Source organism: Phoca vitulina, unplaced genomic scaffold, assembly GCF_004348235.1.
Source record: "Phoca vitulina isolate PV1807 unplaced genomic scaffold, GSC_HSeal_1.0 scaffold3, whole genome shotgun sequence".
NCBI lineage: Eukaryota > Metazoa > Chordata > Mammalia > Carnivora > Phocidae > Phoca > Phoca vitulina.
Genome location: NW_022589706.1, coordinates 55,934,801 through 55,960,999, shown reverse-complemented (window position 1 = coordinate 55,960,999; position 26,199 = coordinate 55,934,801). Strand labels below are relative to the sequence as shown.

The 26,199-nt window shown below is 42.6% G+C and overlaps 1 protein-coding gene across 3 annotated transcripts in view; it reads right to left on the bottom strand.

Moving 5' to 3' along the window:
- SHROOM3 (shroom family member 3) overlaps window positions 1-26,199 on the bottom strand; it is a 295,746-nt gene that overhangs the window by 182,638 nt on the left and 86,909 nt on the right. For all 3 annotated transcript variants that reach the window (XM_032400576.1, XM_032400578.1, XM_032400577.1), the window contains one exon: window positions 7,819-7,973. In XM_032400576.1, coding sequence (XP_032256467.1) covers window positions 7,819-7,973 — 155 coding nt within the window. The remainder of the gene's footprint in view (window positions 1-7,818; window positions 7,974-26,199) is intronic.

Here is a 26,199-nt window from a genome sequence, read left to right as displayed (position 1 = left end):
TCCAGGGAAGCCAAAAACTGCTCTGAGTATGGTCCCAGCAGGATTGAAATACCTCCTCAAAGCATACTGAGCAAATTCCCATGATGCCAGGCCTCTCGGAAAAGTTTCTGGGGGTCGAAGGCCCCCGCAGCTGCCTCCTTGCTTTCCTCTCCACCACTTGCTCAAGTGGAAAAAATGTCTAAGGGGTAAGTTACCACAGTTCTTAGTGATACTGATTCCCCCTTTGGGGAAGCCTAAGCCTGCGTCCCCAGGTGGGATGCAAACGGTACTCCAGCCCGGGGTTTGTACTCCCAACCCCGCTATTTGCCAGCCCTTTGCTCAAATTCCAAACTGCCCCAAGCAGAAGAGTGGAAAGACATGTGAAGTATGGGTGAGGGGCAACGGGCGGGGTGGGGCAGACAGGGACGACAAAAGGGTCATTGCAAGCGTTCGGGGGGCATGTGGAGGTGGGAGGTATAATACGAGATGTGACAAGCTTCCAACACGGAAGTCACAAGGGCGAAACTGCCCGCCATCCTTGGGCACTGCTAGAGCTCCGTGCTCTCCTCAGAGGGTACAGGTGTAACGTACCCCCTTCCTACGCGTGCGCACAGGACTCGGCCACAGAGCACAGCCTGGAGCCCCTTTGTATATACTGAGAGGCAAGTCTTGGGACTTACACAGACCTTTCTCATTTGGCTTCTGTGTCCAGGTGAGGTAAAAGAAGCCACGCGTGCCACGCACCAAGGTGAGTACCTGGAGCTTCGAGAACAGTTTTTCAATTGTCTCTAAAAGATCATTGCTCCCTTTCCAATTGTCCTCAGCTCCTACCACCTGCCCACGTGAGAGTTATCTTTTGGCATAATTTTCCCAAAGGCCGCATACTGTGCTGTCTAAAGAACATTTTCCAATTGCTCAGCCTGCGCCACGTGTGTCCATGTAACCTACGCATTTAAATCAATGGAACAAAAGATTCACCAGGAAGTGAAAGCCCAGTCGGCAGCCTGAGGGTCCTCTTCCGTGGCTCAGCCTCCTACCAATGAGCTACGACCAGTTTCAGAATCAGAACTCTTTCTACTTAAGTTCTCCAGGAAAGGTGGTCTTAAAAAAAAAAAAAAAAAATCCCATTCTGAACTTGGGCCTCGTTGATACTGTCCTTTAAAACGAAATTTCCTTTTAGCAAAATTGTTATAATCAGAAACTTTAAAACTCATTTGTCCTCATTTTTGCAAATAAATCAGTGCATGAAATAGAACAATGGAAGGAGAATGCAGTCAGGTAAATTTTCATGAGCTGAGACTGTACAATACATACTCCTCACGGAATAATCGTTTAATATTTTATTACAGTGAAGCATCTTCAAATACACTGTTATCCTTATAGCAACTGAGGAGGGAAGATATTATCACTGTTTTCCCTTTCAAGAAGAAACTTAGTCTCAGAGAGATTGATTTGTGCCAATGATACCATGGTCAGAACACAGAACACAGAACGCAGAGATGAGGTTGGAATCCCAATGACAGGAACTCCCCTTGGGCATGCGGCTTACCATTTCATAGCTGAGCCCTGGTAACTTGGTGCTGGCATAATCTGGTTTAGAGATGGTCAATTTGTAAGGAAAAAACAGATGTTTTTTATGTTCCAGAAAAGTTCAACCCACCCTTCAAACTTTGTTGCTTTGAAAATAGGGAGTTCTGTTCAATTTACTCTTTAAAGCTCTTAATAAATTCTTTCTTTAAACTGCTTTAAAATAGTTCAAAAGGGACATCAGGTGGTTAATCAGAGTAAGTTGCTTTAAGAATATAGATGCTTTTTAAGGGAATAGACTCAGGCAGGTGATGGGGAGGAGAGGGGAGATGGCAAAATAGTGTGAAGGAGGTAGGGGATCGATAGTGATAATATTCCAAGAAATTATTTTCTTTTATAAACTGTAACCATGAGTTGAAAACAGAACTGATTTGCAAAATCCTTTTTTTAAATTAATAGTCAATAGCACTAATTTTGTATCCTTTAAAAGGGCCTTAAAATGCATTCTGTTCATTACCAGATACTTCTTTTGACATCACTGACTTGCAAATCCTAAGTGAGCTATGGTCTCACAACTCAATCTAGACATAAAAAAGTCACAGAAATCTGACACAGAAGTAGCAAATGTGTGAGCCACCCATCCCATTCCATTCCAATAATGTCATCCCATCCGTTTATAAAAAGAACTGTTCTGCTAACCCTCAGATATGTGGGATGGGTTTTTTTCGGGGGGGGGGGAGTGTGGGCCCGAGGGTTGTGGTAAACTTAATTTCATTGCCATTTGTGTTAGAGGGAGGAAGCAATTATAAAGCAACAAATAGTTTTATTTCCAGAGGCTGATGAACAACTTCAAGTCAGCTGGATGCACAGAGCAGTGACATGCATTTGATCTGAACCCCCACAGGAAATTCAAGGTCAGTGGGAATCACGTCTTCATTTAATAGTTTTTCCTGGATGAATTAAAAAAATCAGTTTATAGGGTTTTTCTAGTTTTGGGGTTTTGTCTGTTTTTTTAAGCATCACAAATATTTCTAAACGGAGGAGGCAGTGAGTAGAAACATTAGTTCACTACTTGAAGTGCCAAGAGACCCCAAGACCTATGTTCTCAGAGACCAAGCTTCTCACTTGGGCTACTAGCATTTGGTCTTGGGACAATTCACTACACATCTATGGATGCAGTTCCCTCATTTCTTCCTCCAGGAATAGCCCCAGACCAGAAAGTGACAAACCTAGATTCTCGCTTTGGCCCCACTACACATGGCAGTTCACATATGTTAGGCAGATGCTTACTGTTTTTCACTAATCACCCCTCCTTTCTCTTCAGTCTCTCTTTTCGCAGAAAATGTGATCAACTCCTGTTTCTCTCACACACACGTATCATCAGTCAAATAAAAAACAAACAAACAAAAAACAGAACAAAACAAAAAACGTTCCCTTCCAACACTATCAACTCATAGCATAAATGAATGAGAAGGGGAAATGCTAGATCAAAGTTGCAGAAATTCTGGGAAGGTTTAGGAGTAAGATTTCATTCTGAAAAGGGATTCACTTTTCCCCACCCTCCGCTTACTGTTCTGAATCAGGCATACCACCTCCTATGCTCAGAAAGACCATTTCCCCACCCACAGTCCTCCCATTAACCGGGCCCTCCAATCGTATGCTATGTTCTAGAGATTAAAGTAGACGTCTCAGAAGAGGTAATTTACTTAACAAATATGCATTATATTTTCAGGAGAGCTCATCACCATGCTGTATATATGTACTTCTCATTTAATTCTCACAGTCCTCAGATAGATTGAATGACCTGCCCAGGGTCACAGAGCTAGTACCTAAAGCCATCACACTTCATATCCAGGCAGCCTCAAACCTGCATCACCACCTCATGCATCCTCTCCCCTAGAAAGAATGAAATCTGACTTTTATGTGGCCTCACGTGGCCTTACATAAGCCTTGCAAAACAAAGACAAAACACCGTGAAATATACCCCAGAATTTTTCTTAGCTACCCAGGCCAACAAACCATTGATATCAAACTTAGGAATAGGATGATACTGGGCAAAAATAGCACCTTGATGCAGAAGGTTGGGAGGTTGGATTTGCCAAGAAAAATGGGGGTTGTGGGGTGATCAGAATTGGGGTTACAGATCCATTGGTCACAATGCCATTCTGATTATCCAGTTCAAGATAGAGATCGAAGTCTCAGCCCAGGGCAAGAACAGGAGTTTAGATGAATACCCAGCAATTAACCCCAACAGTCTGTTCTGAAGTGGAATTGTCACTTATTTTTTTTAATTTAAATTTTAGGTTATTTGCGAACAGCAGGGAATGTTCCCTATTTCAAAGCACCTGTTAAACTTGAAGACTTTTTCCTTTGTTTCCTTCAGGAATGTTAAACTTGAAGACTTTTTCCTTTGTTTCCATTTTAACAGCTACTTTGTTCTAAGACTTGTATTTCACACATATCTGCCAGATAAAGTCTCTACTGATTTTAGAGAGGGTTTGGAGTATTGACTCTTAATTGTGTACATGTCTGCTTTCCTGATTTAAATCCATTGTACCGTCCTTGCATTCCACAAAGGTTTTCCTTCTGCAATTTTCCTTTAGCTAGAAGATGTTTGTTTTCCTTTTGGAAGGTCTTTTCTTTGGCCCACTTCTTATTTTATTATTCTTCTCTATTTATCCATCACTAACTGTAGACCTTCCCTCTTTGTACACCCAGCACCCAACATCCAGCACATTCTTGCTCCTGCAGCAGGCACACTGCCCCTTCCCTCCCTGCTCCTGGAGGACTCAACTCTGCTTTCTTCATGGGTCAGCAGATCTTGTAAGGTCTTTGACCCACAACTCACTTGCGACTTTGCATTTCTCTTGTCACTGTAGCCTTTAAAGAAGGTGTTTATACTTTTGATTGTTTTTGGTCCCTGGGTAAGACACCCTCAAAACTTATGTAAACACCACTTCTCCACTCTACATTCTTGGCATTTTTACAACGGAGGTGAGGTGTTGCCCTCACCCACCCAAAACTAACTTTAAGGGAAAAAAAGAGGCAGGTACAGCTAGAGCTGCTGATATGTAAATTTTCACCACTCAAATGATTTCTCTGGAAAACAGACCCTCCAATTATGTTCCCAGGAAGTCACCTCAAACTTTTTTAAAAGTACAGAAATCACTTAGGAAAAGAAGGAAAGTTAATGAATGAAATACACAAGTCACTCTATCATGAATAAATAGGAGGAAATGAAATCTCAGGACCTGACATGGGCCTAGGTAGAAAGACAAGACTTCTCAAGAAAATGACGGCTCAACTCAATACAAAGCCAGATGAATCCAGAGCAAAGGGGCTTGCTTCTACCCAGTTCTCTGAAAGGTCAGGGAGGAATGTCCATCCACGTCTACCAAGACATGTTTATAATCCCCATCTCTCAGTATGTGTGAGAAGTAAAGACAGCCTCCTTTTCCTCAAACTCCGAGAGTTCCACTATAAAAATCAACGCATAATAGATAAGATCATATTCAAAAGGCATCTTAGAGACGAAATGTTTCCCACACCAGAAGCAGGGACTACAAGGACTCTTCAGTAACCTTATCGATCACATTAGCATATCTAAAGAAAGAATGTGTCAATCAGAAAGGGGATTTGGTGTGGGGGCCCAGGGAAGAAATGAGACTGGAGAGCTGGGCTTAGGCAACATGACTCCAGGCCGTCCGGAAGGGGAAAGTGTCCCCACACCAGTGCGAGCATCTGGGCTACCTGGCAGATGCGTCCCTTGGGGAAACTGGGCCATCTGGCCTTCAGAGCGGAGGCCAGCACATGCTGGGCCCTCGGCCCTACTCCCTTCACTCTGAAGGAGATCACCACGCAACCATCTGACCTCATTATGGTTAGACTTCTTATTTAGTTTTCCTGTCAGATAAGGTACACTGATTCTTGGACCACTTAGAATCATCTTTTTCAAAATGAGTTAGTACATTGACATTATGGTATATATCCTTCAATTTCTTGTGGGTTCAGATAATATAAGTAAACATTCCTCAATTTCATGAGCTCCTGGGCACTGTCCTGACCAGTTCTGTACCAGTAAGGCTGCTGACCAGCCCGTTAATGATAGTAAATTCACCAAGAGAATAAAGGGGGTGGGGTGTGGTGGTGAGGAGGACTTCCTGATAACCAGGCAATCAGCATTTTTGGCGATACGGCAATACTCCTGCGTATTGCCACATAACCCTCTAACCCGATCCAGAATGATAATGATCAAATATTGCACACCTACTATGTACTTACGCTTTATTCATTAAATCCACATAATGCCCTTTTGTGGCAAGAATTATTATTTCTATATTTTATAAATGAAAAAATTGGGCTTAGAGAGGTCCAAGGTCACACAACTTGCAAATGACAAGGTCAGATTTCAACCCCGGGACTGTCTCCTCTCCTGCTAGAAGTAATTCAGATCTCATGTCACCATCAACTAGAAAGCAGAACAGGAGGCCAGCATGACTACTTTTCATAGCCAGAAATAGAGCAGCCCTTTCCAGAAGCTAATCTATCACTATAGTCCCATCAAAACAAATTGAGAGTATGGATTCCACTCTCATGCCCCAACAGATCAACAGATAAATGCCAGTGTTCTAAAGTTGGGCTTTGGGTGCCAATGCCAAAGCGAGTTCGAAAACTTCAACACTCTTTTGGACACATGGGATAGGCCTCATGGTTCTGTGACTTCCTACACATCTGCTTGAGAAATCAGCCACCGTGTTTGGGATGACTGCTTTATTCAAATTGTGGCCCATAAGGAATGAGCCTACGCCTAGAGTTGGCCAATAATATAAAGAGCAGCAGCATCTATTGTTACCAGGTGGTTACCATGAGTATGTAGAGTATTTCATTTCATCTTTCCAATCACCCTGTAAAGTAGATATTTAAAGATGAGGAAACTAAATCTTCAATGAGGTTAAGTAAGTTGCCCAAGGTCACACAGCTAGACAACCCTGGAATGAGATCAGCCCTGGCCCTGGGCCCAATCGAACTCTATGTTTTGAGCTACTCTCCATCCTTGACCACCAGAGAAGCAATGTATGGTTAGATGGCCCTGAAGAGAAGCCAGACACAGCCCAGCACTGAGGAGAGTCACTAGAGCCTGGGGACGTGGTGAGACCATACCCATGGCTGTGTTTCTGTGGTTGGGAAGAGCAGCTGGTCCCTTCAGCAAGGGCTTACTCAGTAAAGTTTGAGGAATGCATGAATGTAGGAGTGACTGGTCCCATAAGAGAATATCTTACGAGTGATGAAAAGATCAGCTAACTTTTCACATCCTGAAAATAGTGTAGCTTGGTGAATGACTCCTAGAGTGCCAGCCAACGTGAACATTCTCAAATATTATAACATTTAGTTGCCATGTAAGGCAGCCAAAACCTGATTAGTGAAGAAATATCCAAATAAGCAAAATGTGCAGGCCTAGGGCTTAGTAGGTCAAGGTAATGACTCTCAAGTGGCAGGGTGAAGCAGAACCAAGGGTATCTACATTCTCTTCTGGTTCTTCCACTTATCAGCTCTGCTACCTTCAGTCATTTCGGCAACCTCTTGCCTGTAAGTGGGAATAGTGATAGCTATCTCACCAGATTCTTGTGAGGTTAAATGAGCTAACATGGAAAACACCGGAGCAGCGCTTGGTTTGGAAAAGTGCTAAAAAAATTGTTTTTAATTCCTTTACCCTTTTTATAAATAGTTTCCTCCACCAGGATGCGGGTTTCCCCGGGAGTAGGAACCTTCTTACTTTAAGGCATTATACCCCATCACAGCCCAAACCTTTTCCAAGAAAAGAGTCACCAGAGTCACCACCAGGGAAACAAGACAAAGCAAACAAAAGAAGGAATTTGCTTTTCTGATGACTGCTGTGGTGTAGGTGAGGCTAGTGGAATGCCACCTCAAGCTCCAAGCCAACTGCTTTCTCTAGTTCCCCAAGGAGACAGGGCTTCATAGAGCTCTGACCACATCTGGGATCAGAGTCACTTTTCATTACACCCAGAAATTTAGGAAGTACCGTGAGGCAGAGCCATGCCAAGCCCAACACCTGCTGGGAAAGCCGGCGTTTCAAAAGAAAGTGGTGTCTGAAATGTCTTCACTCAACTTCCTCCTCACGTACTGCAAGACGGAGCAGGAAAAAATCCCGGGTGAGGCAGGGGGGAGGGGAGGAGGCATAAGGATCCACGCAGGGAGATTTAAAGAACAAGCTCCTGATCCCAGCTCTTCCCAGGAGGTGGGGCAGGGTGGGGGCAGGTGTAGGAGGGAGAGCGGAGGCACCGCACAGCCTACCTGCGTACCACCAGCCTGAGGGTCTTGTAGGATCCTTTCACCAGGGAAACGGCCTCCCTCCTGGAGCTGCTCAGCACAACCTCGTTGATGTGCACCACCTCGTCCCCGGCCTGCAGTTTGGAGCTCACCAAGTCCGCTTTGCCCCCTTCTTCGATCTGCTCAGAGAGAGGAGAGAGCCCTGGGTAAGCTGCTCCAGGCCCCACTGGACTTCTGCAGAGCCCGACAGACCAGTTATGACCACGCCCCACTGGCAGCCAACCCGAGGGTATGGTGGGGGGGGAAGGCAGGGACTGCCTTTTGTTTTCTACACCGTCTAGCACCCAGAACCCTGCCTGCCTGCAGAGGGTGCTCAGAAACATTAGCTGAAGGGGTGAAGGAACTCAGTTTCCATCCAAAAGACTCTATGCCATTCCATTCACGACCCCCCACCCCTTCACAGCTTCAACTCCCAAAGTCCACTCAAAGCAACTGTTTTATTCCTTTACAAGTTGACTTCTTCTTGTCTCATTTTTTGGTCTAAAATTATAATTCTTTGGATAAGTAGACTGTGGTACATCTAGACAATGGAGTATTAGTCAGCACTAAAAAGAAATGAGCTATCAAGCCATAGAAAGACATGGAAGAACCTTAATTGCATATTACTAAGTGAAAGAAGCCAATGTGAAAGGCTACGTACTGCATAAGTCCAACTACATGTCATTCCAGAAAGGAAAAACTATGGAAACAGTGGAGAGATCAGTGGCTGCCCGGGTTAGGGGGAGGGGAAGGATGAATAAGTTTAGGGCAGTGAAACTACTCTGTATGAGAGTAGAAGGCTAGATACATGACATTATACCATAGAATGTGTAACACCAAAAGTGAACCCTCATGTAAACTATGGACTTTGGGAGATAATGATCAGTCAATGTAGTTTCATTGACTGTAACAAATGTTCCACTCCAGTGGGGAATGTTGATAATGTGGGACTCTATCCAAGGGAGGGGGGGCAGGGGGCAAATGGGAACTTTCTCTACTCCACTCAATTTTGCTGTGAACCTAAAACTTCTGTAAAAAATAAAGTCTATTGAAAAATTATAATTCATTCAACAAAGTGATTCAATACTTGCTTTATGCTAGAAATTGTTCTAGGTGCTAAGGCTGTAACTATGGACAAAACAGAAACCCTTGCTCTTCTGGTGCTTAGGGTAGGAGTGGGGAAGTAAATCCTAAACATAATAACCAAATAAGTGATTACAGTACGTTAGAAGTTGATGGTGTGTTTTGGAAACCAATAGAATAAAATAATGCTCTGTCCAGTTGTCACATGCCAATGAATGCTTGTGGAATGTCAATAATTATGAAAGGGAATAAAAGGGGAAAAAATCAAACAAAAACCAAAAACCACATAAACAAAACCTGACCCATATTTTCTCTTTTTTCAATAATTACTCACTAGAATTGCTCACATTTTCAAAAACCTTCAATAGGTCTTAATATATATAAAATGGACCAAATTCCTATAATGAATTTATAAGTTTGGCCCTTGCTAGCTTTTATTTTATTTAATTGGTGGTTCTGAGTTTGAGGAGTGAAACAGAACATGAGTAAGGGGAAGTCATTTAACACTGCCTAAGCTTCAGACTCCTCATCTATGGTAATAGATGGGGGATAATTATTCCTGCCCCACAGAGCTGCCGTGAAGATGAATGAGATAAGCCACATGAACTGGGTAACACAGATTCTGGCCTGTGGTAAGATTTAAAAAGTGATAGCTATTGGGTGCCTGGGTGGCTCAGTTGGTTAAGTGTCTGTCTCCGGCTCAGGTCATGATCCCAGGGTCCTGGGATCAAGCCCTGCATGGGGCTCCCTGCTCAATGGGGAGTCTGCTTCTCCCTCTCCCACTCCCCCTGCTTGTTCTCTCTCTCGCGCTCTCTCTCTGTCAAATAAAAAATAAAAAAAAAAGTGATAGCTATTGTTTTCATAAATCATATATCATGAATATCTTTCCATTCATAAGATATTCTACTATAACATCTTGGTGTGAATGTAACATGGTGTACTCAGCCATCCCCTATTGATCCCTTCCTCCTGCCTTTCTCCCCTTCTCATCGTACTAATCTTCCCTGCCAACCTTCTATAAGTGCGCTTTTTCCCAAACACAACAGGCATGCTCTCACTACAAGGCCTCTACACCTGCAGCTCGGGGTTTCCTTCTACCTGGACTGCTTCCCACAGCTGTAGCACCCTTGAGCCCCCTATACAAACCCTAAGGTGCCACTGTGGTTAAGAGCTGGTGCTCTAGAACTAGACCGTATGGGTCTGGTCACTAGCTGGGTGACTTTGAGCAACTTATTTCACTTTATTGTACCTCAGTTTCCTCTTCTGTAAGAAAACAGAGCTTTCCACGGAGATTGTTGTGAGGACTGAGTTCATCGTTCACTGAGTAAGCAAGCAAAGTGCATAAGCCTGGCACACAGCGCATATTCGGTGAAGGTTACCTCCAATTTCTACCCATCCTTTGAGGCCACATTCAAACCCCATCTCCTTTAAGCTTTTCCAGACCTCTCATCAATGCCATCCCATCCCCTTGCCCCTGCACTCTGTCCTTTAAGAAGTAACCCCACTTTCCCCATTTTTAGAGAATCTGATAATAAACTGTGACGTGGCATCCCAATAGTGTATTATGTTGGTACTACTTTCACTTGCTGCTGGGGGTTATCACACCCTGTCTTCTGGCAGATCTGTGTCTATCTGTGCCTGTTCCCTGCCCACAGTCCAGCCTCACCCCCAGCCTGGGCTCTGAACTCTTTGAAGGTAGGAGCCATGACTCCATCTTTACTTGTGTTGTCTTTACTTCCCCAGAGCTTTGCACATAGGACCCCCGGAAATATTAGTTCATTCAACAAGTATTTGCTGAGCATCTCCTGAGTGCCAGGTATGGAGCTAGAAGCTGTGGGTTCAATGAAGAGCACTATAGACACGGTCCTGCTCAAGTTACAGTTTGTGGAACTGAGTCCTCTCTGTGTTATTTGCCAACATTTTCAACAACATGAGAATGAAACAAGGCCTAGGAAATGATTGATTTCTTATATAAAAAAGGAAGTCAAGAAAGCTCATTTGTATGTTTTATGCTATATCCATCTCGTGACTGATTTATGTGAAAGCAAACATTATGAAGAATGTCCTAGAGTTTCACTGTTGTTCACTGTGCTCACAAACTACTCCTATAACCCTTTGTATTTGCAGTTTCTCATAATCTCTTCACTTTGCACAGAACTTTGAGACTTAAAATGTTTACATTTAAAAAGTCAATTAGTATAATTATTTATAAAATCGAAAAAAAAAGTGGGGGCTGGGATGACTGCTTGAAATGGTATTTGTTTGTCAAACATTAGTTGGGCACCTACTATATTTTAATTCTCTTATATTTTGATTCTCAAATTTCTCCATAGTCTTTCTTCCTGGTTCCTGCTGTCTTGGGGCTTTATTACCAGAGATGACTTTTGGGTCCTTTCTCCAACACCAATCTTTTACATAAGCCCCTATCCTGTATTTTCCATTTCTCTTTTCCTCTTCCTCCTTCCCCCCCTCCCAAATACTCCTCCTTTATCACAAAACTTCTCATCAACCCAGACAAAATTGCCCCTTCTCTCTCCTTCAATGATTTCTACCTGTCTTAAAACAACCTGCCATCACTACCTTTGCTAGGGGGACTTCTGATGATGACCTGTGCCTTCTTCTAGGTTTTAAACTCCTTGAGATCAGAAACTTGGTGAACATACTCATTCCTTCACTTACTCACAAATATTTTTTGAGCGTCTTCCGTGTGTCAGGCACTGTTCTAGGACTGGATAAATGTCAGTGAAGGAAACCAACTGTATTCTCTCCTTTATTGAGTTTACAATCTAGTATATTCTTAATTTATTTCATACCTTTGTATTCAACAGCATACACATGCACTGAAGTAGGTCAGACAGCCTATGAGGACAAAAACAAGGCTGGATTCCTTGTGTTCTTAGGGTGCTTAAATTCATCCATATAAATAACTCTTTGGGAGGTCAGGCAATTTCTGGGGAATCAGAGGAGCCCTGGGAAGTTTGCTCTGTGCTAGGATACATCCAGGGGCTCTACTCCAAAAGGCCCAAGTGAGGCCTTGAATTGAGCCAGCAGGGCACGAAGTGTAGACGCCTGGTCAAACTTTTGTAGCTAACCAGATTAAGGGCCCACTATATCCGTTTGTGGACACGCAGGACCCCCACATCCCCCTCTTCCTCCTTTGTTGCTACTGGCTTTTTCGCCAACTTTCTATTTGGTAGCATAACCGTCTGTGGATATTCTGTTTGTTGACCACTCAGGTGATAAACCTGGTTGCCAAGAAAGTTGAAACTGTTGGCTAAGACAAGGCTGTGAATTACCTTAATCTATATTGTTGTCTCCACTTATTATCACGGATGATAAGTTGAGATCTTGAGGTACTTTGGCTGATGCGCTGGCAATAACATAATTGATTTCAACGTTCCGAGGCTAACTAAATGCAAAAATCTTAAGTTTATGTCAATTATTCACACATTTTATCTAAAATCACTATTATGACTTTGGAAAAATATTTACAGAAGGTTTAACGATAATTTCCCTGAACTATTCATCAAAGAGGATTATACTTCTTCTAACTCCGAGCCTTGCCGATACTGTCAACAGGACTGAGTGAAAAATGAAGCTCATTATTTTAAACCTTTGGACCAATACTGGAGCGGCTAAAGAGGTCACTGGCATTGTTTGTCCAATTTCACCTGCAGAGAATTTACTTATTCCAAGAATGTGATTGTCAACAGGGTAAATGACTTCAGATAATACACCGTGTACAGCTGGTGGGAAATCCCTAAGCTAACAAACTAGGGAGAAGGTGAGGAGACCCGCTGGAAAATTAGCGTACCTTTTTCCTTCTCAATTCCTACATGTATCCACACCTATAGGATTACACTGATTTTTCTCTGAGGACCCTGTGAGGGGTTGGCTTTTGAATTATTTATAATCTTTTACATGGCTGTAAATTTAGCACCTAACTGAATGCCTGCACATAATAGGTGATTGATAAACATTTGTTGAACACATGTGAGGAAACTGACTTTTAAAGAGAGAAATTCAGTGCTAGATGGTGCATGCTATGATGGAAATACATTCAAGCATAGGGATAGGCACGGACACGGGAATGGCGTGTGCCGGGATGGGCAGCAGGATGTAGTGTGTGGAGGGGCAGGAGGCCAGGCCCGTCTCCCTCCCTCTCCCTTAACCCCTCTAGCCCAGTCCAACACTTTCACTGATGGCTTGGTCCTATGTTCTGCTTCTCTGGGGCTTGTGCCCTCCATACTCAAATGCCATGTCTCTCTGCTTCCCCAGCCCTATTTGCTATCTTAGGTCATCGGCTTCAGCTTTACCATAATTATAAGCATGCCTTAGGCAGTAACCTAGTGACCTAGTTACAATTTCAATCAGATCAGGTCACACCTCTTAGCATGACTCTACTTAACACGCTCAGAGTAGAAACCAAAGTCCTCCCCATCTGTGCATCAAGGACTCGCTGGATTTGGCTCCCTTACCTCTCGACTTCCCACTGCTCTCCTCTTTGCTTACTTAACACCAGCACCCACCCTCCTCACCTCCCGTCCTGGTGACATGTGGAGTTTGCTAGACACACTCCCATCTCAGTCCTGTCCCTGCTGGGGCCCCAGGTAATCATTTGTCTTTCTCCCTCACTCAACCTAAGCCTCTACACAAATTCAGCTTCTGGGGGAGGCTCTTCCTGACCACCCCTCTAAAATCTCAACCTCCCCTAATATTGCTTATCTTCCTTCCTATCTTTATTTTTTTCTTTAGCACTTAAATCACCATCTAACTCACTGTATGTTTTACTTGTGTATCTTGTTTATTGTCCATCTCCCCGCTAGAACATCAGCTTCGTGGGGGCAGGGATTTGGGTCTGCCTTGCTCACTGCTATATCCCCAGTGTGCAGAACAGCACGGGGCCCATAGAGGGGCTCAATATTTATTGTATGAGTGAACGAATCCTTGTCATCATTGTGACCAGTGGTTGAGTGCCTTCTGTGTTCCGATAACTTGACTGCATCATCTTAAAAATCACAACGACTCAGTAAAAATATTATAATCTCCTTTTTATATAAATGTGAACACGAAGGCTCAGAAGAGTCAAATGACTTACTTGCTCAAGGTTGCAAAGTCAGTAAAACAACAGAGCTGGGACTGGAATTCAGGTTTCTGACTTCAGAGCACTCACTCTCCAGCCCGCTGCCCCTGAGAATCCCCCGGATCTTTGTCCCTAAACTAACACTTCACTTGTCTGCTAAATCCTTCAAGTGCCCAAGAAATCCGACACCTAGGACTTCTGTGTTCTGACCCTTCTCTGTCAGAGATGCTAAGAACTCTGAAGCTATTATATGAGCTCTGCTCAACAGAGTTCACAGCTTACCCAGGAGAAAAAGCCGGCACGTACGGCTGGGGGGGAGGGAGATGGCTTCACCACGTGAGTCTGAACACGTAAGGACTTCCGTGTGCATGCAGTTCTGTCTGCAGTTGGAAGTAAAATTGAGCTCATCTCGTACAAGTCTCCCACGACTGAAGTTCACCTGCATTCTAATGTCTTGAATGATTTTTTTTTTTCCTTTCCTGACCACTTTCACTCCTGGATGACGACAAGGTAGAAGTATGGGAGGAAGGGGTGATTGAATAATTCATAGCGGATGCAATGTGACGTATGATCTGTTTGCTGTTTTGGGCAGCTGGTGTTTTGAGGAGAAATAGGTTCTCCCTACGTACAAAAACTGTATTAAAGCAATAAGCAAAATACAGAAAGATAAAAAGATAAGTAGATAAAAAATATATTAAAAATCTCTAGAGCAAAGCTTATGAGTGTTGCTTTTTATCCACTGGGGATTATCCTTACTCACAGCCTGGTGGGCATTCTTCGTTTTAAACTATATATCAAGTGGGAATAATGAAATAAAGTCAAAGCAATAAAATTTCCGCCCAGGAACTGAATCTGGCTCTTAGGTCCTAGGAAATTAATAAGCATTCCTTGGAACCCAGGACTGGACTTTAATTGCTAGACTCTAAATAAAGCAGAGAAATATTCCTGTGAGTTGTACTGAATGACATGAGGGTACAGATGTGAGCCCTCCGTTCTCCCCACCTGCTTCTCAGCTGATCCCAAAGCATTAGGTTTATACTGTTGGAAATTCCTTTTTTAACTCACAAAATGGTGTATATTGTAGTGGAAGAAAGAATCCTAGGTTAGGAGTCAGGAATCCTGTGTTCGGATCCCAACTCTGGCCCTTTTTAACTGTAGGGCCCTAGATGAGTCTCTCATCTATAAAATATGTGTAATATTGTTTGCTGTGCATTTACGATAACACAGTGCTTAGAAATGGAAATGTGGGGATGCCTGGGTGGCTCAGTCGGTTGGTTAAGCATCTACCTTTGGCTCAGGTCATGATCCCAGCGTCGTGGTATCGAGTCCCACATCGGGCTCCTTGCTCAGTGGGGAGCCTGCTTCTCCTTCTGCCTGCCGCTCTCTCTCTCTAGCTCTCTTTGACAAATAAAGTTTTTTAAAAATTCAAGCAAGGAGCCCAATGTGGGACTCGGAGGATTTGATCAGAATCTAGTATGGTGACTCCATCTGGGATGAAATTTTAGGATCATAAGGAAAAATGTATAATTTGGAATAATTTGGAATGATCTTTATTAATATTTGAGTTGTGTTTTTTTTAATTTTATTTTATTATGTTATGTTAGTCACCATACAATACATCATTAGTTTTTGATGTTGTGAAAAAATAAATAAATAAATGGAAATGTGTGTTTCTCACACTTAAAATGATCAACAGGGAAAATTCCATGGTTTTATTTTAAATTGGGATACATATATAACACTTACAATTAAAGTTATATAATCACTTTCTTTTGTTATTTTTGAAATAGGAAGTATATTATTTCCCTTTCAAGTTTCATAACCTGGATGGAAGATCTAAGAGAGGCGGAGGCAGGGCAGTGTGGCCTATAAAGACTGAGCGCTCTACAGTCAGACCAACGTGGTACAAATCTCACTTCCAGTACTGGGTGATCTTGGGCAAGATATGCAGCATCTCTGAGCATCCATTTCTTCAGCCTAAAGTTGAGAAAAGGAAGACTCACCACACAGAGTTAGTGTGAGGATTCCATGAACTAACACATGGAAGCTTCCTTACATGTAGCAAGGGCTCCATAAAAGTGTGTTTCCTGAATTGCAGGGTTTTGTAGTTTTATTTAATAAGTTTAATACTTTTCTGATTGTTCCCACCACAAAAATCATGTGTGAGCAACTACAGAGACCAAGGGAAAGAAATTTGCCGGGAGGAAGAGAGAGGTTATTTTCTTAAAGTCAAAGAATAGGAGTTAACTTGATTTATAAGTGAAATAGAGGACCGTCCCTCCTTTGGAGGGAAGTTTCCAGTGCAGGAAGTTACCCAGTGACAGGCTAGGGGCCATCCAAATGAGCTGCAGCCCCAGAAAGCCAAGTCGTGTCCATAATTCTTGATTTACTGCTCACTGGGTGGAAGAAACTGATCTCAAAGGTAGGATAAAAGTCAGGCTTCAGTGAAGGTACTTTAGCCACTCAACTTTCGTCACTGCCTGAAGAAAGGTTCACAGACTTGATCTCCCCCAACATGGCTGATTCCCAAAAGAACAAGTTTGGGAGTAGTTAAAAAGTTGAGTTGTCAGTGTTTATTTCTGTTTGTTTATATATATCCTGCCTCATCTTACAAAAGATTTGAGGAAACTCCTTGTAAATACAAAAGAATGAAGAGAATAGTTGAAGGAATCTAAGCAAAAAGGAAAAAATAATAATAAATTAAAAGCCAAGAATAAAATTAACTGCAAGAAATGCCTTCTACACATGGGGACTGTCTGGGTATTCATCATTCACGTCTCCACAGTTACCCCAAGGTTTCAGAGGATATTTTAAGTCCTTCACAAATACCCAAATTCTAGAAGGAGGTAAAGTTTTCATAATTCAAAACTTTTCACTAGTGAAGAGACCAACTATAAAATAAGGTCCAACTCAAGTAGTTTAGCACTAGCCCTGTCTCCTGCCATTGTATCAAAGCCTTCATCAGTCTGGTTGAATGTGAGGTTGCAAACGACCAATACAACAGGCAAATAAAATGCAAATCAACTGCATAGTTAACTAGAATATCTTTCAAAAGAGGCAGGATATAAAATAAAATGTAAATATAGTTAACTATCTTTCTAAAGAGGCAGAGTATTAAGGTTAAAACATTGTACAATCTTAAAATTTTGTGAGAAAATTAGTACCAAGTAAGTCAACATAATTAATTCTTCATTCTGAGGATTAGCATATGGTTGCAACTGTAACTTAAAGTAAGGTTGAATAAACCTATTTTCATAATCATTTGTTTTATTTTAAAACTACATATAATCTAATACGATTGTTTACAGATAAAAAGAGCCACCTGGAGTATAGTATAATGTAATTTTGGCTCTCAGCTTCTTGGTAACAAAAACAAAAAGGAAACATGCTTAGTTAGAAAAGTCATAGGGTAATCACATAAAAACAGGAAATCATTGTGGAGCAGTGGGGATGATAGTATTGAAATCCACCACTGGAGAAGACTTAGGACAAATACTAGCTAGTAAGAGGTCTAAAAAGGTAGCAACTGGTCTTTCTAAATTACTTTGTGTTTGGCTTAGCAGTGTCACAAACTAAATGCCTAAGGAACACAGTGAAGGTCATTAATGCTGTTGGACAAGTTTTCCTGGTTCTGCACCTTGGCTGCAGTTGAAGATGCTTCTCTTTCTCTGGGTCCCAGGCTGGCACCCTTGCAGCCGAGTGGAGCCATATAACTATTTCTGGTCAATGTGTTTTGAGCAGAAGAAACATGTGTCACGTCCAGGCAGAGAGCAGAGACCCTGCAGAGTTTCCTTTCCCTTTGGCATAGTGACTGACACTGTTTGAGATAGTGACTATTCTGCCAGCAAGGGTCCCTGAGTAACTCGGATGAGCCATGAGTTCATAGAATGAACAAGAAATTAACCTCTGGGTTAAGCCATGGAGATTTGGGTGCTCTTTGTTACTGCAGCATGATCTAGTCTCTTCTGACTGAAACAAATATCATCTTGCCAGTGATAGAAATTTAAAATAAAACAAGTTGTGCAGAGACAAATTGCATATGATGCTCAGATCCCTAAATAAATATCCCAGCCAGCAACAGTGACATTCTGGATAATTTGGGTGAGATGGGTCCAGGAACAAGCCTGGATCTCTGATGCATACTCTAGCCTATTTTTTTCCCTTTATTTTGTGGCACATCTTGCCCAAATACATGCATACCCAAGAGTCCCTACTTTTTGTATATAGAGTGAATAATTTTAATGTATATTAAGCTTTAGTACTGGGAATATTCCTCTTGAACTGGGACAAACTGAAAGATTATTATCAACAAGTAGATGGACAACTTGGTGGAAAATTCACTAATTAAAAAAGGGAATAGCAGAAGCAGAGATAAAAGAAAGAGGGCCTGTTTTGGAGAAACGACAGCTAATCAAATAAGGTAGGCTGCAAAGAATGTATGCTAGAAAAAGTAGGCAACCCTGAAAGCATAAGACTGGGGAACCACGTGCTCGAAGAAGAGCATGTGTGGTGATTCCACGAGGCGGGGTCCTGAGCAGAGAAATTCTGAGGCCTGAATCCAGGGGTAGATCTCAGGTCAGGGATGGAAAAAGTAAAGTGAGAGTTCACTCACTCTGGAATTGAGCGGTGAACCTGGGCCTAGAACCCTACACAGGAGGGTCTCCCATATAGCAAGGGAGCTAAGGGCAATGCGTTCTGGCTAGGCCCAGGGGAGCCATTATCATGTGGATTAAGGCTAGGAAAGGAAGCCAAACCTGGAAAAGATAGAGTTCTAGGCTTTTAAAGGGTTTTAGTATTTATACTTGCTTGGGTTCATCCAAGTAAAGAGATTCTGGGTGTCTTCACGTACCTCAGTGAGGTCCTTTTTGCACTATATGCAGCTGCCCGTCGGGGAACCAAAGAGGGTGGACTGAGGCATTGCAGCGACTTCTTGGCGGCTCTTCCTCACAGTTGTCTCGTCCCTGCCCTGCCACTGGATGCACTGTGTTCCTCCGCAGGCCACCAGAGAGGCCTAACTGTAGCTAGCGTGACTATAGCACTTCCCGATGTAAAACCCTACCATGGCTCCACATTTTCATAGGATGATCCAAATTCCTGAGCTCAGCATCTAAGCTCTTCACTTTCTGGTCCCTGCCTGCCTCTTTTGCCTACTCTCTTCCCTTTGGCCATAGTGAATCTGTGTACAGCTTTTGGGTAAGCCATATTCTAGATGCCTCCAGAACTTTCCACATGTAGCTGTCTCCTCCCCAGCCCTCAGCCCCCCACATCCCTCCAAGTCATCTTTCAAGACGTAGTTCAGTGATCACCTTCCCCAGGGAGCCATGCCTGAACCCCTCCCTGAGACTGGTCTCATGGCTTCCCTATGCTTCCCCATGTACTCTACCTCAGTGCTACCCCACTGAAAGGTAATGGTCTGTTGACTTGACTGTGTCCCCCACTAGACTGTTACCTCTGTGAAGGACCAGACAGGACTTCCCTGTTTTGGTATCCTCTGCACCTAACGCAATGCCTACTCTGAGCAGATACTCAACGTGTCTTTGAAGAATAAATGTAAACGAGGAAATGCCGAGGTCACGGGTTTTCGGTGTTTGGATGAGAACTTACTTGCCCTGCCCCTAGCCCGCCCCACCATTCCCGTATTTGATGGGTTCAGAAAGTCTGCCATATCTGAGGTGTTCCTGGTCTGTTTGCGGTTTCTCCAGGCTTCTCAGGCCCGGGGCCTTTCTGGTGGAGCTGTGAAGCCTGTTCTCTCCCACCGGGCCTGTGCTAAGCCCTGTTCCTGTGGCTCATTATAGCCCTGCGCTATAAGGCTGGTGTTAAGGGCCCCACCTGCAGAGTCAGACTTCAGACCTCAGCTTTATCACTGTATTAGTTTTCTATTACTGCTTAGTGGCTTAAAGCAACACAAATTCTTATCTGGCAGTTCCAGAGGTCAGAAGTCCAAAATGGGTCTCACTGGGATAGTACCTGGTGTTATCAGAGCTATGTTCTGTCTGGAGACTCTGGGGGAGAATCCATTTTCTTGCCTTTTCCAGCTTCTAGAGGCCACTCCCAGTCCTTGGCTCATGACCCCTCTCCTCCATCTTCGAAGCCAGCAATGGCCAGGTAAGTCTTTCTCACAGCATCACTCTGACACTGACCCTCCTGCCTCCCTCTTTCATTTATGAGATACTCTGGTGATTACATTGGGCCCACCCAGATAGTCTAGGAGAATCTCTTCAATCTCAGTGTCAGCTGATTAGTAACCTTAATTCCATCTGCAACCTTAACTCACCTGTGCCACATGGTATAGTCCCAGGTTCCAAGGATCAGGATGTAGACATCTGGGTGGGGTGGGGTGTGTTATTCTACCTAACATAACTTCCTAGTAACTTACTAGCTGTGTGACCTTATGCAACTTATTCCTTTCCTCTAGGACTCAGTTTACTTTTCTGAAAAACAGGCAAGGTGACAATAATAGCCCCTACACCTGAGAATTATGGAGACAATGAAAGTAAATTATGATAATAGATGGAAAGCTTATCACAATTCCTGACACAGAGTAAGGGATCAACAAATGTTAGCTTTAATCAATATCATCATCATCATCATCATTTATAGGGGGAAGTAGGTAAAGAGGTTCTACACACTCAGTCCTCCACCCCTTGTTGCATGCAGTAGAATGAGCACCATCATGGAGACCCCCCTATCTTTCTCCCACTTCTTCCTTTGCCCAACCCCTATTTCAAGGCACTGAAGGAGGAACAAGTTCAGCAGACACCATGAACAGACAAGGGAGAACTATACTCCAAGTTAAGTCCTTTGAGCTTCTGGTATTTGAACTCTGTAAGTCAGCTACTGGGCTCTCCTGTCTTAGAAAGAGGCTTGTGAGGTCGCTCTAGCCCCAAACCAGTTTCTCAGAGTCCCCTGAATGTGTGGAGCCCTGGGAATCCCTTGGCTGTGACAAGGGCAAAACTCTCCAGTTCCTGGGGTTTGGGTCTGTGCGCATGTGTGTGCCCACATGCGTGAATCTTTGCCTCCTCAGAATGCGTACTGGGATTGCTTTCCCTCTCATTGAATTCCTGAGCCCCCGCAGTCATATATGCCCCATCCCAGTGAACTCCACTGAACTTCAAAGAGAAATTCTCTCAGGGAACAAGAGGCCAAGGCTAGCTGGATCCCAGGGGGCCTCAGTTCCCTCTGCTCCATTGAGATCGAAGACTTGAGCATTTCTTTAAATGTAAAGGCATTTATTTATATTTTACTCCATTCCTCAAATAATTTCAGGCCTCTTAGTTAGCATGGTTATTCCGTGTTCCTAAGAAAGACCCTTTGCCTTATTTGTTTCTGTTCAAGTCATAATGTTTTCATTTATTCAACTGATTCTGCTGTATTTATTCATGAAAAGACAGTATATTATGTACAATATGCATATATGTATAGAACATATATTAAAATGTACATATACGGAGAATATATATGTATATATAAACCATTTTACAAATAAGAGAAAGAGAACATCTTCGAATTATTTTTTTTAAGATTTTGTTTATTTTAGAGAGAGAGAGAATGAGTGGGGGGAGGATTAGAGAGACAAGCAGACTCCCCACTGAGTGAGGAGCCCAACTAGGGACTCGATCCCAAGACCCTGATATCATGAGCTGAGCTGAAGTCAGATGCTTAACCGACTGAGCCACCCAGGTGCCCCACTTCTTTGAATTATTAACCACATCAATGGAGAGCTCAGATCTTTGGAAAATAAATAAAATTTATAAATTATATATGTATCTCATGTATTTCGTAAATATACAGAGTAAGTCCACTTCTTATTATCAAATAGAAATAGGAATCATGGGACAATAGTTAAATGTATACAAATGCACACACTTGTAAAATGTATATATACTGGATCTCATTTTAGATAACAATTTCCAACTCTTCCTTCATCAAATTTACATCCAAGTTTCTGACATACTAAAATGATCAGGCTTTAGTTTTATCTTATCTTTTTTTCTCCATTCCTGGTTTGGGACAAATTCTAGCGCTCAAAAACTAGAATCAGTGGCAGCAAGAAGAAAAATGACAAATCTCTAGCTGTTTTGAATATTTGCTCATGCACTCTTAAGAAAACCCACCTTACCTATCAGCCCTCTAGCACTTTGTCCTGTTATTCTGAGATGAGTTTCATGAATGCCTAATGGCCCCGTCATAGGCCAAATATTCTTCTGCTTCCCAAGGAAAAGTCTGCTGGGGCCAGAGAATCGTTAGGAGGTTCATTGAACTTTATGAACTATTTGTTTCCCAACGTTTTCCAAAGTTTCCCCTAGGTTTTTAGATTTATAATATTGAGAAAACTTTCGGTTTCAATAGGCAGAACCGTAATATGATAAGGGTGGCTATTCTTCTTGGTATTATCTTAGACGGACTGACTTCTTTGTCTCTACAAAAGAATTCTCAGGGGTAGCTGAGCTAGGAGGAAGCCAGGTAATAAAACTCACCCAGGGTCCCCTCCTGTATAAGATAACAATAGTATTCTATGAGTCACCCTTGTGAACTACCGACATTTTCAAGCTGCATGACATTCCAGAGGCCAGCAAGATACCTGAGCAGTAACCGGCAAGAGGATTTCTTCACTCAGGAGTTCTAAACCATGATTTGTTTACTTACCTTCTATCAAAGCCATATAGTGTTTAAGCTTTGGGACCAGACTGCCCAGGTTCAAATCCTGCCCCCATGCTTAGAAGCTATGTGACCTTCAACAAGTTATTTGACCTCTCTGTGCCTGTTTTCCTTTCTGTAAGATAAGCTTAATAATACCCCTTTTAGGATTACTGTGAGGATTAAGTAAGTCAATGCACATAAAGTGTTTAGAAAAATGTCATTTAGTAAATACCCGGTAAATGTCAGTTACTCTCAGTACCCTATATTCTCTTCCATCAGTTAGGAACACTAATACCTCTTGTACATACCTCACAGGTTATTTTAAAGGTTAAAATGAGAAAACATTTTTTAAATAAGAAGACTAGAAAAAGGCTTCTGAAGAGAAGCCGGATGTTGGAATGGCAGGAAGCTAGAAATCAAACAGTAGAAGCAACGTCAGCATTAAGGCAACGGAAGGAAAGAGGGGGAGAGAACAGGACATTTGTGCTCACGCCTACTGTCTATGAGGGGTCCGACAGGCATGATGTCCCTTAATTCTCCCCAACGCTTACAAAGTAGCTATTTTGTCAACAGCAAAACTTAAGTCTCAGTGAGCTTAAGTAAATTGCTCAAGGTTATACATAGCAGAGCCCCAACCCAAACCCAGATCCCTCCAAAGCCAAAGCCCGTCACTCATTCTCCCACCCAACTATGCAACAGGCAGCACACCCCCCTCCTTCAAGAAGACAAAGCCATTCACTGTGTCCGTGACCGCCAGTATGATGTCAGTGATCAAGGAATGGTTACAGACTGCTCAGTATAGCCTTCCACTCCGTGAGCGGGCAGTGGGTTCTGGGGAGCTCATTGAAAGGAGATCATCATAGAGTAGCAGGGACACCACAGCCATCCTGAGTCAGCCCTACCATGCTTGGCTACATCCGCAGAGATGGCCAAATGAGTAGGTAAGGTACCAGAAAAAGAATAAATAGGTGTTGCATGAACGAATAAGTGAAGGAAGGAAAAAGTACGGTCAGTGCTTAATACTTCAGGATATTTTAAGTCCTTCAAAAATACCCAAATTCTAGAATGTTCCCTCTAACCCCATCCCAGCTTTGAACTGCCTGCTATCAGATTTCCACTAGCTCTGATCCTTCTTTGTGGTAGTCCCTTGCAAACCCTCAGGTCATCCTCTTCATTCCCTGAAGATCCTTCCCCACCCCCTTTACTGTCAGACGTGCCCCCCAACATTATTCCTGCCACCACACTTGATGCCCATGACCTCATGGATGCTGGAAGAGTCTTCCTGCCTCCCTCCTCTAAGTCATCCCAGCTACCAGCTTCCCTGGTCAGACCCTAGCTCCTGTCATTACCAATGTGCAAAACTTCCATAAGACCAGTTTCAACCATCCCATTACCAATGTGCAAAACTTCCATAAGACCAGTTTCAACCATCCGCCTCCTCCTTTTCTTTTTCTTTTTCTTTTGGTAACAGGTTTATTGTGATATAATTCATATGCCATAAAATTCACCCCTTTAAAGTATACAGTTCAATGGTTTTACTGTATTCACAGAGTTGTACAACGATTACCACAATGGACTTATTATTTTCGTCATCTCCCCTCCCACTGCCAAAAATATCTACCATACCTATTACCCTTCACCACCCCTCTCAGTTCTCCCATTGCTCCAGTCCTAGGCAACCACCAGGCTACTTTCTGTCTCTCTATATTTGTCTATTCTGAATATTTCACATTATACAATGCGTGGCCTTTTGTGACTGGTTTCTTTCACTTAGCATGTTTTCAAGGTTCGTCCAAACTATAGCATGTATCAGAACTTCATTCCTTTTTATTGCCAAGTAATATTGTATCATATGGATGTATTTTATTTATCTGTTCATCAGTTGATGGATATTTGGGTGGTTTCCCCTTTGGGGTTATTATGAATAATACTGCCATAAATACTTGAGTACATCTTTTTATGTGATGTATGCTTTTATTCTCTGGGGTCTCCACCTAGGAGTGGGATTGCTGGGTCATATGGTAATTCTATATTTAACATGTTGAGGAACTACCAGATTGTTTTGCAGTCACTGCACCATTTTGTAATCCCACCAGCTCTGAATGAGTATTCCAATTTCTCTACATCATCCTCAACACTTGTTATCTCTTTTATTACAGTCATCCTGGTAGGTATGAATACAATGATATCTCATCGTGGTTTTTGATTTGCATTTCCCCCTCTTTTCAGTTCATTTGTTCTAATATTCTGACTCCAACCATTTTTCAGTCCCATAGAGACCTGTCATTCATTGGTCCTCTGGCTCTTTCACTGTTTCTTGCTCATTTCATGAGCTCTCTTCCTTCCTTACCCAACTTAGTGTCCACCAGCTATCATTATAATCAGTTATTTGCATAAACCCTCAGCTCTTTTGCCCTTCTTTCCCTTCCTCATAGTCAATTGGCAAAACCCCAATCTTGCTTAAATTGAGCTCTCCATCTTCTCTATACTTTTATCTGCACAGATGAAAGTGGCCGTTCTCAGTTTAAATCCATGACCTTCAACCTCAAGTCAGCCCTTAATGCTACTTGGCAATTCTAAATGCATTCGCTTGGCAATCCCAAATCCATTCATTCTTCCGCTCCCCTGTTCAATCATGGCTTTGTTGCTCTCCTGAAACCTTCCACCCTTCACCACCATCCTCACACAGACTTTGCTTTCTATTTCACCAAGAAAATACATGCAGTCGGAAGACAACCCCTCAAAATCATACCACCACGTGGATCTTCCTATCTACATATACTTTCTGTTACTAGGGATGGGCCAGCTACAGCAATGTTTTCCTTTGTGCATGAGATCCCCTCCTTTGTCACCTATTTAAATACACCATTCCAGCGACTGTCCCCTCTCAGGTATTGTCACATTTTTCCATTCTATTGAATTATTCTCATCACTGGAAAACATTCTATTATTTCTCCCATCTTAAAATAAAGTAAAATAAAATAAAATAAACTCCCAATCCTACATTCCTTCCCAGCTATAACCCCTTTTCTCTATATATAGCCTATATCTAATCTGAACTCCAGACTCAGATATTCAATTGCTTGCTGATGGATGTTTATTTGGCATCTCAAATTTTACAAGGATAAAATTAACCTCCTGGTGCTCTTCCTGAACCTTTTCTTTTTATGGCAAATAGCATCACTATCTTCCAATTTCTTGGATCAAAAACCTTAAAGAAGTCTCTCTCACATTACACATTGAATCTGTCAGCAAAGCCTAAATTGCTGCCTTCAAAATATGTTCACAGTCTGACTACTTCTCACCACCCACACTGCGACTGATCTGCTCTGCCCTGCCCTCATCTCTCACCTGGATATTTAGTGAGATCCGAACTGATGTGCTGCTTCTGCCCATATGTTCCTTCTACTCATTCCATATCCCTACCCCACAATGTGTATTTTCTCTTTCTTTTTATTTTTTTTCCGGATGTATTGAGATACTATTGACATATAACATATGTAAGTTTAAGGGGTACAACATGATGGTTTCACACATGTCCCATAATGCATTTTCAGCAC